The sequence below is a fragment of the Rhinolophus ferrumequinum genome, chromosome 8 (genome assembly GCF_004115265.2).
Source record: "Rhinolophus ferrumequinum isolate MPI-CBG mRhiFer1 chromosome 8, mRhiFer1_v1.p, whole genome shotgun sequence".
Taxonomy (NCBI): Eukaryota; Metazoa; Chordata; class Mammalia; order Chiroptera; family Rhinolophidae; genus Rhinolophus; species Rhinolophus ferrumequinum.
In genome coordinates, this window is record NC_046291.1 from 3,589,406 (window position 1) to 3,603,767 (window position 14,362).

A 14,362-nucleotide genomic window follows, 5' to 3' on the forward strand; every position below is an offset into this window, starting at 1 on the left:
AGCCTTAGGTGCCACGTACACCTAGATATTGTGCTCCACCACTCACACTCAGGTGACAGTTTCCCCCAGGGCTTGGAAGGCCTGGCTCCCTTCTCCTCTGATGGAACTATGTAGAAAAAACAGTGGAGAAAGGAAGGAAGGTGGGAGAGAGCAAACTCCTCACTGTCATGAGCAGCCAGGAGCTCGTGTCTAAAACTGGGAAATGAACAAGTAACAATGTAAGCATGTTACGTAGACACGAGGAGAAGAGCAGAGAAACAGCTCAGAGCTCATGGGTAGCTGGGTTACGTCACTCCCCGCTCTCATGGGCTCTGTGCTGTTCCTACCACGAGTGAATCACTCCCTTCTCGGGCCTTCGTACTTTCCATTCCTCTTGCCTGGAATGCTTGTCCCTGCATGCCTTCCCTGAGAACACGTGGGATAAGAGTCTCCCCGCCTGCCCCTGTGCCCGCCCCCCGACCCCGTTTACTTACCTCCATCTGGCTTCCGTGTGTGTTCACTCTGTTCCTGCAGCAGAAGCCAGGTCCACGAGGGCAGGCTTGCTATCTTTCGGCCCCCTCTGACAGCGGTGCCCAGCCTGTAATCGGGCTCAAAAAAGTCATGAATTTAACAATTTATGAATAAAGTGGTCATAAATTAGATAATATATGAGTAAATCACATTGATACATCTATCTGCATTTGTTCAGTGCATTTTCTTAATGAAGGAACAAATGAATGAATGAATGAGCAAGCGTGGGAATGAATGTCATTGTGCAGTTTCCTAGAAGGCAGACAGATAATTCTGCATCATAATCCTTTAATACTCTCTGACTTGAGTACAACGTGCATGCATTATTTTGATAAATGCAAAAATTAATTTTGGGGAAATCTAATGTTCCCACGGGAAGCCAAGTCTTACAACCACTGACCCCCCACCCCCCAGGAAAGCCCTGGAGACTATTATCCTTTTGTGTAATATCTGTTTCTATTAAGGCTAAAAACCCACGCAGTGGTCCCTCTGGAACAGGAACCGGGACGAGTCATTTCCTTACTTCAAGGTTGTGCTGTTTCGTGCGTTATTGGCCAGGTCTTCGGTGACTTGAAGGAATTGGATGTCTTGTCTCAGAACTCTTTTCTTAAAAATCAGAGGTTTTCCCTTTCAAATGAAACATTAGCATTTTAATCACTGAGATGAAGCCCCCTCCAACGTGTGAAAGTGTGGTGGCCTGCTTTTCACAATCCGGATAAAGGCTTATTCTCTGCTGTAGGGGAGAGTGGGGCAGGGGTTGCCCTTTGAGGGCCATGAATAGCTTCCTGCATTTATAAATGTCCGTGGAATTCCTGAAGGGATTGAGAAGTGCCCTGTGCAAAAGTGTCATGTGAAAAGCAAAGTCTCAGAGGGAAACGGAGTCCGTGTGAACGACCCAGGGCTGCGGTCAGCTCTGCTCTGCTTGTGAAATACACTCACAGCGCCAGGAGGGAAAGGTTTCGAGGTGCAGCGGCTTTTCTGTCACTACTCACATCCTGGCTTCCCTCTGTTGAGTCGTCCGTGTTCCTTTCACTATTAAATGCACAGCGTCCGATTGGGGTAAATCGATCTAGGGGAAAAACAAAGTAACTTCAATTAGTTTTGCTTTAAAATACCTTCATTGAGACCCGTGAGTTTTGCTGTTGGAGAAGATTTAGTCATCACACAAGGAGGAAATGTGTTAGAAAAGAGTCATTATTAGTAAATAGTACATTTTCGTTAGTTATTGTTATTAGTTAATAGTCTATTTACTATTAATACATAGTAGACATGTACATCTTCTATGGTATTTTTAGGGGGAAAGCTTACAATTTTATACACATAAAAAGAAGCATTATATTATTCCTACATTTCAAAGCTTTCCCCAGTTTAAACTTATATGCATGTCAGCAAATGTACTGAAACAGCACAAACTAGCTGTCTTTGATGTGCACACACCTTCCACGTACCACAAATTCACGTTCTGGGGCTTTCAGGGCAAAGAATAAACTCAAGTATTGATGACTTGAGGCATTTTTCACACCAATGAGGTAATAATAGACACAATTTATGCAATGCGTGTTTTTCATGCCCCGACTCTGACAAACGGGAAAGACCTGTCTGGCTGGCACTTACTCACGGGAATGATTACTTAAAATAATAAAAATTTAGCCCCGGCTTTCCAGCTGTCTCTTGTGTGCCCACTCCTGCCACATGTGGCCACCCCCCATCAGCCTCTTTGGGGTCTTCTCTGCCTTGGTCTTCATACCTCAGTCCCAGGCTGGTCACCTGCCCTGTCTGGGTGATGACGCCCCTTGAACTTCTTTCTGTCTTCCTGGCACAGACCACGGTCAGCCAGCAACTGGCATAGCCCTGCCCAGGCCATGCTGCCCTCGGTGTGCTGGTGGGAGGCCAGTGAGCCTGAGAGTCCTTGCTGGACCTCAAGTCCAGACAGGCCGTGGCCCGGCTAGTCCTTCTGCTGAGCCAACAGTCCCACAGGAAGCGGGGTGGGCCTGCCTGACCTGTGTGTAGCAAACAGCTTCCCGAAATCTCCATGCCAGCCAGCAGGAGCAGTGTCAGGGCCTTCAGCCCATGGCTTGCAGGTGCAATCCACACTTTTAGGAAACTGGAGCTGAGTCCCCAGACCCACCTTCCTGCACTTGTCCTGAGCTGTGGGGTCCCGACTCTCCTCACTCTAAGAGGACACTCTCACTGGCCCTCAGACCTCCATCTGCTACTTGGCTGACTTGTATCTGCTCTTTGGGCACAGTTGTTTCTAGAGCAGCCAATGTCCTACGTGGTTCCTCTTCCCTCAGGAGGTAGATTCTTGATACGAGCAGAGGCCCCACTTGACCCCAAACCATGGATCTGGCGCCAGGCTCCACTGCCTGGGCAGAGAGGAGTCAGATGGCCAGAGCCCTGCAGACGGTTGTGCCACCCATTTGCCAGTTGGGCACAGAGCCTCCTCGCCATTTTGCTCTGTGTCTCCAGGATCTGCAGCTTCTCCTGGATCGCACCCTGCCTTGTCCCTGGTCCTTCCATGCCTCTCCCCTTCTGCCACCCTCAGTCCTCTGTCATCTGTGTAGCTCCCATCTCCTTTCTCATTTGTTTGCCTACATGACGCTCCAGGTACCTTCTCTACCCTCGGTCCTCATGGTTGAGACCCTGTAGCACCCAGACGTGGTTTCCGCCTGTGACTGTCTCCTCCTCTCTGTGTCGAGTTTAAGCTCCACCCCTTCCCTTCTGAGTCGGCTGCGCGTCAGGGCCATACTCCCAGCCAGTCTCAGGACCCCCATGCTGTGCTCATGGGGAAGACCATGCTGAGAATCCTCCAGCCCATGCCACCCAGGCCACACGACCCCCTGTCCTCCCAAGTCGCAGCCGTTGTCAGACGGAGATGGGGCAGCCTCTGCCTGGGCCCCATGGCTCTCAGTTGCCCTCCCAGGTGGTAGGAGTCACTGCCTACAAATGGGTTCTCAGTCGAGCAGCCACGCCGGGCAGTGGTTGCCCGGTTTGGTTCCCACAAATGTCCATCACATTCTGAGCACAGACTCCAGGAGATTTCCTTTCCCAAACCTGCGATCTTGTGTCTCGTGGGAGATCCCCCCAAGTCCCACTACCATGATCCTGTTGGACTGTACCTCAGCACACATCCTGAGAAATGAACCTTCTCAAGGTGTGTGTGCACCTTCTGAGAAATGCACTGTATTTCCATTTATTCCTGCGATACAGAATTCTCCTTATTTTCTCCAGGGTCACATTTCTCTCACCATCCTCCTAACTGCTGGGGTGAGGCAAAAAGGAAGTGTAAGATATGCATGACTTCTCAAACATCCAAAAAGTAACGCAATAACACAGCTGCTGGATTACAGGGAGGTAGTGGGTACTTGTGTGTTCACGGCTGTCTTCTAACAGGGAGCCAAGGCAAACTCCGGGTGAGGTGAAGTAGCAACAACATCCTTCATATTACAGTGACTCATTTAAATAATGGAAGTAATATAAAACATGTTACAAAAATAGTCACCCCACAACTGTATAATTGTATAATCCCACAATTGATATGCTGGTTTTTACATGGTTATAATCATGTAGGAGACTACTCTTTGTATCATACTTTTTTATTTGGTATTTTCACATTAGTAGTTTTCTTCTCTACTTCTTAGATATTATACAGCACATTTCTTCCATTTGGGAAGTGGAAGAAAAAGGATATATGAATCCCATCAATCGCCAGCGTATTTTACTCACTTTCATTCCGTGCAATAGGATAGAAAATTACACTTGTGTTTTCTCGTGCAATAACTGCTTTTGTTAATCTGTGTGTTGATGGAAATTTTCGTTTTCCTTTTCCTTATCCTCCCGGAGCATAGACATATGGAAGAATAAAGACGAGTCGGGGAATTTCCCTCAGGACTATGACCGAGAAATGATCAAAGAAGAGAAACGGAAAGAACTGGAGTCAGAGATCAGGGTGCAGGTGATACATTTATTTGCACTAACAACAGACCATTGCACTGTGGTGATGATGCATTCTTACAATTTCCTCTTAATAACCTGCCCAGAATTTAAGCTATGTTTAAATGTCACAAAGAAACCACAAGGCATGCAGAGTCACTTAAAAAAGGTACGTCTTGTATTCACCTAGGTTGATGAGTTGATGAGACAGGAACTGAAAAACTTAAAACTAGCTGTGAACAGAGAAAAGGAACTTCCGGCCAAAATGAGAAAGAAGAAAGGAGGTAAAAATGTGAGTAGTGAATGAGTGTGCCGAGGGATGAGGCCGAGGGCAGATTCAAACATGAATCCGGCCGTGTGTCCATGAGTGCTGCCTGGCCGGCTGTGTCTGCCCCCAGGCGGCCTCAGGGGGAGTGCCTGCCTTTCGTGAATCTACCTTGTTTCACCATCTAGCCCTGTGAGTTGTGGGCTCATAACCGGGATAAACTCAGCAGTCTGGGAATAACCTCCCCCACCTCTCATCCTCTCATCACTGCAGGTTCCTATTACCCAGGCCCCAGGGATGAGAAGTATGGGATGAGCAAGTGCATGTGCCCCAAATGCCCCCGCCCCGTCTCTCCCTATAGGTAAATGGGAAGGGTATAATATGCAAGTTCTTTATGAAGCAGGGAATCAGATGAATTGAATTTTAAATTGCCACCATCCATCTCATGGTGGTTTAGAATAGCCAGTTGGATCCCAGTATTCAAAGTTCACTTATTAGGGCCCCATGAGATAGTAGGAAATACATATATTAGTCTCTGGCCCCAGTTTCTGGTGCAGAGCTCCTGAAACCCTTGTAAATTTCTAAGGATAAGCACATTGGGAGCATCTTGTTCTAATGAGGAGACTCTGAGTGGACCCCAACATGGCTCCTGGATGAGGGCTGGTGACCAGGCCATAATTAAAAGCTTTGACTTTTTGGGCACACCCCCCATTCCCTCGAGAGGGGAGAGGGGCTGGAAATGGAGTATACAATTGATCATGCCTACCTGAGGAGGCCTCCATAAAAATCCCAACAGTATGGGATTTGGAGAGCTTCCAGAATGGTGAATGCACCCACATACCAGGAGGAGGACATACCCCAACTTCACGGGGACAGAAGCTCCTGCACTTGGGACCCTCCCAGACCTTGCCCTACATGTCTCTTCCTCTGGCTGTTTGTCTCTGTCCTTTCTAATATCCTTCAATATATTGGTAAACGTAACTGTTTCCCTGAACTTTGTGAGCCATTCTAACAAATTAATGGAATCTTAGGAGGGCTTTGTGGGAACCTCCGATTTATAGCCAGTTGGTCTGAAGCACCAATCTCGATGCCACGGTGTGGTCTCAGGAGTGAGTCACAGCATCCAGCCACGGCCCTTGCTGATTTCATACTCACCAAGCAACCCTCTGATGAGTTGTTATAGTTTCATGTTGATTTTTCTATAAGAGAGAAGTCTACAGGGTCTGTTTCTCTTGACAATTACACTTCTCATTATAAATTAATCAACTTACATTACATTAATCAGCTGACATCCCCATGATGACAGCATTGGCCCTCCCTCTCAGAGGCCATCTCTCTCTTGAGTTCCCGCCTTGTTGTAATCACAAAAACTTTTAGGATATCAGAGTACCTGGAGAAACCATGAAGATCCTGATGGTAAGAGTCTTCACTGACTCAAGTTTTTGCATTCCCCAGAGTGCTAGCATATATTAATGAAAACACAAATGCCATATTTAAACAGAAACTTAGAATCTAATTTTAAAAGAAGCAAATGAAAGAGACAAGGCTGCCCACTTTCACCACTTTTATTCAACATGGTTCTAGAAGTTCTAGCCACAGCAATCACAGACAAGAAAAAGAAATAAAAGGCATCCAAATTGGAAAAGAGGAAGTAAAATTGTCATTATATGCAGATGACATGATACTATATAGAGAGAACCCCAAAGACTCCACCAAAAAACTATTAGAACTGATCAATGAATTTAGTATAGTAGCAGGATACAAAATTAATATGCAGAAATCAGTTGCATTTGTATACACCACTAATAAACTATCAGAAGGAGAAATCAAGAAATCAATCCCATTTACAATTGCTTCAAAAACAATAAAATGCTTAGGAATAAATTTAACCAAAGAAATAAAAGACCTGTACTCATAAAATTATAAGACACTGCAGAGAAAAATCAAAGAAGATACAAATAAATGGAAATATGTACCATTTTCATGGATAAGAAGAATTAATATAGTTAAAATGTCAATACTACCTAAGGCAATATATAGATTGAACACAATTCCTCTCAAACTGCCAATGACATTTTTCTCAGAAATAGAACATGTAATCCTAAAATTTATATGGAACCATAAAAGACCCCGAATAGCCACGGCAATCTTGAAAAACAAGAACAAAGTGGGAGGTATCACGCTACCCGACATCAAATCATACTACAAGGCTATAGTAATCAAAACAGTGTGATACTGGCATAAAAACAAACACATAGATCAATGGAACAGAATAGAAAGCCCAGAAATAAATCCATTTGTATATGGTCATTTAATCTGTGGAAGCAAGAATTTACATCAGGATAAAGAGAGTATATTTAATAAATGGTGTTGGGAAAACTGGACTTACACATGCAAAAAAAATGAAACTGGACCACCTCCTTACGAGAACAAATTCAAAATGGATTAAAGACTCAAATGTAAGACCCGAAACCATAAAACTCCTAGAAGAAAATATAGGGAGTAAATTTGCAGACATTACCCTGAGTAATATTTCTACTGATATATCCCCTTGGGCAAGGGAAGTAAAAGAAAAAATAAACATATGGGATTACATCAAAGTTAAAAGTTTTTTCACAGCAAAGGAACCATCAATAAAACAAAAAAGCAGCCAACCGAATGGGAGAAGATACTTGTCAATGACATATCTGATAAGGGTTAATATCCAAAATTTATAAAACACTCATTCAACTCAACACACACAAAAAAACAAATAACCCAATTAAAAAATTGGCAGAGGACATAAAGAGACATTTCTCTGAAGAGGACATAGAGATGGCCAGACATGAAAAAATGCTCAACCTCACTAATCATTAGAGAAATGCAAATAAAAACCACAATGAGATACCACCTCACTCTGATCAGAATGGCTGTCATTAATAAATCAACAAACAACAAGTGCTGACGCGGATGTGGAGAAAAGGGATCCCTTGTGCACTGCTGGTGAGATGCAGATTGGTGCAGCCACTATGGAAATCAGTATGGAGGTATCCCAAGAAGCTGGAAATGGAACTACCTTATGATCCAGCAATTTCACTCTTAGGTATCTATCCAGAGAAATCCAAAACACTAATTTGAAAAAATATATACACCCCTATGTTTATTGCAACACTATTTACAATAGCCAAGACTTGGAAACAACCAAAATGCCCATGGGTAGAAACTGGATTAAGAAACTGTGGTACATTTATACAATGGAGTACTACTCAGCCATAAAGAATGAAATCTTACCATCTGCAACATTGTGGATAGACATAGAGAACATTATGCTAAGTGAAATAAGTCAGTCGGAGAAAGACAAATACCATATGATCTCACTTATATGTGGAATCTAAAGAACTGAATAAATGAGCAAAGTAAATAGAAATAGTCTCAGAGACATAGAGGAAAAACTGACGGTTGCCAGAAGGGAGAGGGGTGGGGATGAGGGAGAAGGTGAGGGATTAGAAAGAATAGATTGGTAACCACAAGATTGCCATGGGAATATGAAAGACAGTTTGAGGAATATAATCAATAATGTAAAGATTTTGTAGGGTGTCAGATGGACACGTCTTATTAGGGAGACCACTTCATGGACGGTGTAGATGCCTGACCACTGCAGTGTACACCTGAAGCTAAAACTGAATAATATTGTATGTCAAGTATAATTTAATATATATTTAGTCACGGGATGTGGCGTACAGCATAGGGAATAGAGTCAATGGAATTATAGTAGATATATAGGATGTCAGAGGGGTAATAGACTGGGGGAGGGGGCTTATCACTTTGTGAGGGGTGAAATGTCTAACTATTACATTGTTTTGTACACCTGAAACTAATAATAAAAAAAAGAAGGAAAGAAAGAAACAAATAAACGTTCTACTGAAAAATACAGTATCAGAAATTAAGAACTCTTCTAACAGGTTTAACAAGAGCATGAAATCAGGTTGAACTCAATGATAGGTCAATAAGAAATCCAAACTGGAACAAAGAATACAGAGACCAGAACAGAGAATAATGACTTACCGCTGCTGACCAGTAGTGAGGCCCTGAGACCACAGGAATCTATCTGGACGTCCCTCACAGCAGCAGAAAAATTGGGAGAGTCTCAAATCAGTAACCTAAGCTCCCACCTTGAGGACCTAAAAAAAGACGAGTAAAGAAAACAAAGTGAGCAGAAAGAAGAAAATCATAAAAATAATGCAGAAATTAGTGAAACGGAAAACAAATAAAAAAACAGAGAAAATCAATGAAACAGCTGGCTTTTTGAAAATAATTAAAATTGATAAACCTCTAGTAAGACTGACAAAGGGAAAAAGAGAGAAGACACAAATGACCAATATCAGGAATGAAACGAGATATCACTACTGACTACAGGCATTAAAAGAATATTAAGGGAGCACCACAAACTACCCTGCTCACATGATTTGACAACTTACATGAAACGGGCTCACTTCCTTCAAAACACAAACTACCACAATTTACCGAACATGAAATAGTTTGACTAGCCCTACAGCTATTAAGGAAGTTGAATTTGTATTGAAAACAATGCCCCAACTGGAATTTCCAGGCCTAGACGGTTTCACTGGAAAATTCTACCAAATGTTTAATTTGGTGACATGGTTATCTATTCAGAAAACCCCAAGGAATCTACAGAGAAACTCCTAGAAACTCCTAGCTTCATTCAGCAAGTTTGTAGGATACAACATGAATATACAGAAATCAATTGTATTGCTATGTACTAACAATACAATTGTGCACCAAAATTGTGCAACAGATGTGCACCAAAATTTAAAATATCATTCAAAATGATATCATTTTAAATCATTCAAAATGAAATACTTAGGTGTAAATCTAACAAAATATGTATAGGATTTGTATGGTAAAACTACACAGTACTGATGAAAGAAGTAAAAGATGATCTAAATATATAGACATACCATGTTCATGGATTGGAAGACAAAATATAGTAAAGGCACCAATTCCTTCCACATGGATGTACAAGTTCTTACCAAAATCCCAGAAAGCTAGTTGATAGATATAGACAAGATTATGTGGAAATGTATGTAGAAAGACAGTGGAACTAGAATAGCTAAATCAGTTTATACAAAGAGGAGTAAAGTGTAAAGGATCCATCTGCCAGATTTCAAAGCATATTGCACAGCTACAGTAATCAAGACTGTGGTATTGGTAGAGCGATGGACACACAGATCAATGGAACAGAACACTGAGCCCAGAAACAGTCCCACACAAATTTGCCAGAGGATGGGAGAAACTAGATGACTTACACATTATTGGTGGAAAAAAAATGGTATAAACTAACTACTCTGCAAAAAGTTTGGCGTTTCTTAAAAAACAAACATGCAGTTACCATACAACCCAGCAACTGCATTCATGGCTTTTATTTCGAAAGAATGAAGACTTACAGAGAGAAAGAGAAAGAGAGAGACAGAGACAGATTTATCAATTCATAATAGCCCAAAACTGTAAACTGCAATGAAAAAGAATAAACTATTGATACATAAAACAATCTGTACAAATTTCCCGAGAGTTATGATGCATGAAAAGCAAAAAAGTTATATGATTCTGTTGATACCACATTCTCAAAAGGACAAAACTATAGAGATAGAGAACAGATCAGTGGCTTCAGGGGTGAAAGATGGGATGGTCGTGGCAGGGAAGTGAGTGCGCCTCTCAAAGGGCCTGTGGGGCCTCTGGGTGGTAGACACGCTCTGTGTCTGGCTATGTCAGTGTCACTATCGGTGTTCTGATTGTGACCAGTAGTTCCACAAGATGTCACCACTGGAAGAAACCTGGCAAAGGGTACACGGGAGCTCTCTGTGTTATTTCTTATAAATGCATGTGACTCTACCAGTATCTCAAGATTTAAAAATTAATTTTTACAAAACGGAACAACACAAATGAAGTATAGCTATGTGCCACCACAGACGTGAATCTTGCAATCAGAATATTGATTGAAAGAAGCTGGACATAAAAGGGTTTATAGTGTATGATTCCAGGCAACACAAATCTGCAGCGATGTCAGAGGGGTTGTCACCTACAGACTGGAAAACGGCAGGTGAGAGAGTTCAGGGGGATGAAAATACGTCCTATATTTTGAACTGGATGGTGGTTATGTGGTTATCTGTAAAAAATAAATGTAGAAGTTAATCAGTCTGTCCACGGATATACTTTACATAACTTACACTGCAATAAAAAGAATGAATGAATGAGGAAGGGAACATGGAGGAGAGAAAGAGAGTGGAGAGTTAAGAAAGGGCCCAGTGATCAGTCCTGTGTGGCAGGGTCATGAGCCACCTGAGGAGGCCTGAGACAGAAGATGAGCTGGGAAAGGAAGGAGGCCTTCCCTTCGTTTCCAGGCTTTACCAGGCTGGAAAAACTTCATACACTGTGCTGAGGAATTTTAACTCCATCCTGTGGGCACTGAAAATTGTAAACAGAACGGTGAAGCGATCGGCCCTATTTTAAAAGATTTGGAGCCGGGTGCTAGAAGACAGAGGTGACTGGGTACCAAAGTCACAGACAGATTGATGACCTGTATACACGACACTCACCCTTTGTAGCATCCTGTGCCGGAGCCCAGGAAAACAGAACCAGAATGCTCGGGGTTTCACAGTGGTGACCTCCCTTCCTCTCTATCCGGGGACATGTCCCATAGCAACTTGGGGCTTTCCAGGCCAATCCCCACGTTCATGAAAACACTGCTTTCTCACCACTCCATATTCACGTACCAAGGTTCACTTCTCACCTCTCCTTTCCCACCGAGCACCACCGCCCAAATCCATCTTCCCTAGCTAATTTCCAGAGCTCATCCCCTTCTGGTTTTTTCTAAGTTGTTGGATATTTCCATTTTCTTCCAGAAAGAGAAAGGGAAGAAAGGCAAAAAAGAGAAAAAGGGGAAAGATAAGGATCTGACAGCTGACAGGTAAGGAGTGTCCTTGTGTTGTTGTAGTGAGTGTGAGAAGTGGCGGGGTGGGGTCACCCCAGAGGAGAGCATGGGACATAGTGTATATCCTCGGCCGTGGCCTGGCACAGGGGCCCCCTGTCTGGTACACCACACCGCCATTATGCTCCAGGCGTGTCCTGGGAGAGTGCTGGGCCTCTGTGCAGTCCTGTACGACAGGCGCTGTCTTACCCGGGAAGACACCAAGGCAGTGGGCCCAGAAGGCAGACATGGGCCCCCATCACTTCTCAGCTCACGTGACATTTTTTAGGGCTTAAAATACATGGGGTTCTTAAGATGTAGCATCCTGATCAAACTTTTGAGGGAATACTGAAACTCTGAGTTCCTCGAGGGCGGACACAATTCATAGTGACCTTCACATCCTGGGGCCCAGCCCACCAAGCACTTCTAGAACCACGTTGAAGGAAAGGATGCGGTTTAGGCTCATGAAGGGGTATTCCATTCCCTCCAGCTTCATTGGCTGGGCTTCAATATTAATCAGTAATTTTAAATCCGCATTTATTTTTTAGGCTGAAATGGCCCTTCAATGCTTTTAACATTGGAAGTAAATAGTGCCCAGGTTTTCAAGGAATTTAATTAAAATCCCTAATACATGAATATCAGAGATGATTTTGAAGGAATGCTTTTCTTCCCATGGGTTTTGCTCCCCGTGGGTCCCAGTGGTACATTCCTAAACTCTGAGAGAAGATCCATGAGACAGGAAGCCAGCCAAGATCTGTCCATGCGGAGAAGAGACCAGAGCATCCCAGAGCTCGTGCCCACGCCAGGAGCCCAGCCAACAACCTCTGGAAAGACAGCCCGACAGGGCGTGGGCTCTGGCTCTGCAGAGAAAAGTCTCCCACGGTGGATTGTAGAGGGAGGAGCTGCAGGTTCCCCGTTTGAGGTTCTGTTGTATGGGGAAAGGTTTAGAATCAAGATGCTGTGGCTGACTGCTGCCTAAGAGGGGCCTGGTAGGCATTCTGAGATTCAGGCACCCAGTTCCTGAGGGAGGCACCATCCACCAGCCCCCATCACGGACACCACCTGGGGTACCAGGAGCTTCTTAGTCCCTTCCCTGGAGGAGGGTCCAGCCCAGGCATACTCACCGTGCCACAGGTGTCTTTTAGTAGCTTCTCTGTGCCGTTTTTCTCCTTTGTCCTTACATTAGTTCCAAAACCAAGTGTAATCTTTCAGGAGAGAAGATCTCACTACGTGCCTTACCCAGTGACAAACCAGAGTTGGAACCACAGCTACCAATATGACCCCTCCATGAGGTTAAAATCACTCCTTTGTATTCTCTTGCATTAAAAGTATCGCTTTACTGAATAAAATGCTGCTTTAACAGTATAGATCACATACGTGTAGCTGGTGGACAGCATCCATTAGACACTGAATGTATTCTTGGCATGTGCTTGTTTTCAGCTGAACTCTCAGAAATGGACTGCAAGCCATTCTGTAGTGACATGGAGAGAGACCAGTAGTATTTTATTCACTTTCATGCCCCAAAGTACAGAAATACTTGGTCATCTGATTCCTAGAAGACTTCTTAATTTAACTTTAAAGACTCCGTGTCACTAGACTAGAGCTAGTTCTGCCAAGACACTGAAAGACAACTTCCGTTTCTCTCACCAAGTTAATATAAACCTTAACACCAGTATTTTCATTAAAGTTCACGGTAGTTCTGAAGTTGAAAATGTTGTATTCCATGACAAAAGTTTATTTCACTAGGAAGATCCAGTGAATCTTAATATATTGTGTGGGGCTTCTTAATATATTGTTTTGATTATTTTAGAGAAGCTTCTTCTATTTTAGGTTAATATTTTATGCATGTATGGTGTGTTTATAATAAATCAGTGTTCAAGCTAGAATACTACAGTCGACATTTCCTTGATATAGGTCAGATACTGTTATCCCAAATCCCATTACAATTGAAACTTTTTTTTTCTCAGCGGAGGATACACTATTTTAAATATGTTTGGTAGAATAACATTCTAGTCGGTCAAAGACTGATCATTGAATTAACGTTTATCTCAATGGCATTTGGCTTGAACCTAACTGATATTCTTGAGTCTGTTTTAATCATACTAACCTGGATCAGAGAACACAACTTTAAATATAGTTGTGTTTACAATTCTTCAATCTAAAGAAAGACTCGGGTAGGACCAAAGCATAAGGCTCCTACAAACGAAAAGGGAAAAGACAAAACATCTCAATGGATTATGCCAAACAATATTTGAACTTGACCTATGTGAATTCCTGCAAGCCAAGCCCTAGTTGATTTCATTGGGAGTTTCATTCATCAAGTGGAATAGTAAGTATCTCCATTTTTTTCCCCTCAATTAGTATAAATTACCCGTGTGCTGGCTATACGCCCAAGGCCCTCTTAGAGAAGTGGTTTTGACGTTTGTGAACACTATGGAAAAGGACAACATTCTCCTAAAAAATCATCACACTCACAGCTTTAGACATTTTTGTCTTTCATGTTAGAATTATTTCCCCTATAAGCCTTTGTTCTTTATGCATATTTCTTTTAAGCTAGTATGCTATTGGCTTAAAAGGAAATGTCAATTGCATGAAGGATTAATGATCTATATACTACGGCTTGCAGATGCTAACTGAATGTATAATTATGAGCCCATTGTGTTACTATTATCGGGTAATTTCTGATTCAT

At 42.8% G+C, this 14,362-nt stretch overlaps 1 protein-coding gene across 4 annotated transcripts in view; it reads left to right on the forward strand.

Moving 5' to 3' along the window:
- Positions 1–14,362, forward strand: part of IQCA1 (IQ motif containing with AAA domain 1) — a 138,176-nt gene that overhangs the window by 78,239 nt on the left and 45,575 nt on the right. For all 4 annotated transcript variants that reach the window (XM_033111418.1, XM_033111417.1, XM_033111420.1 and 1 more), the window contains 3 exons: positions 4,359–4,465; positions 4,634–4,735; positions 11,608–11,672. In XM_033111418.1, the coding sequence (XP_032967309.1) occupies positions 4,359–4,465; positions 4,634–4,735; positions 11,608–11,672 (274 nt within the window). The remainder of the gene's footprint in view (positions 1–4,358; positions 4,466–4,633; positions 4,736–11,607; positions 11,673–14,362) is intronic.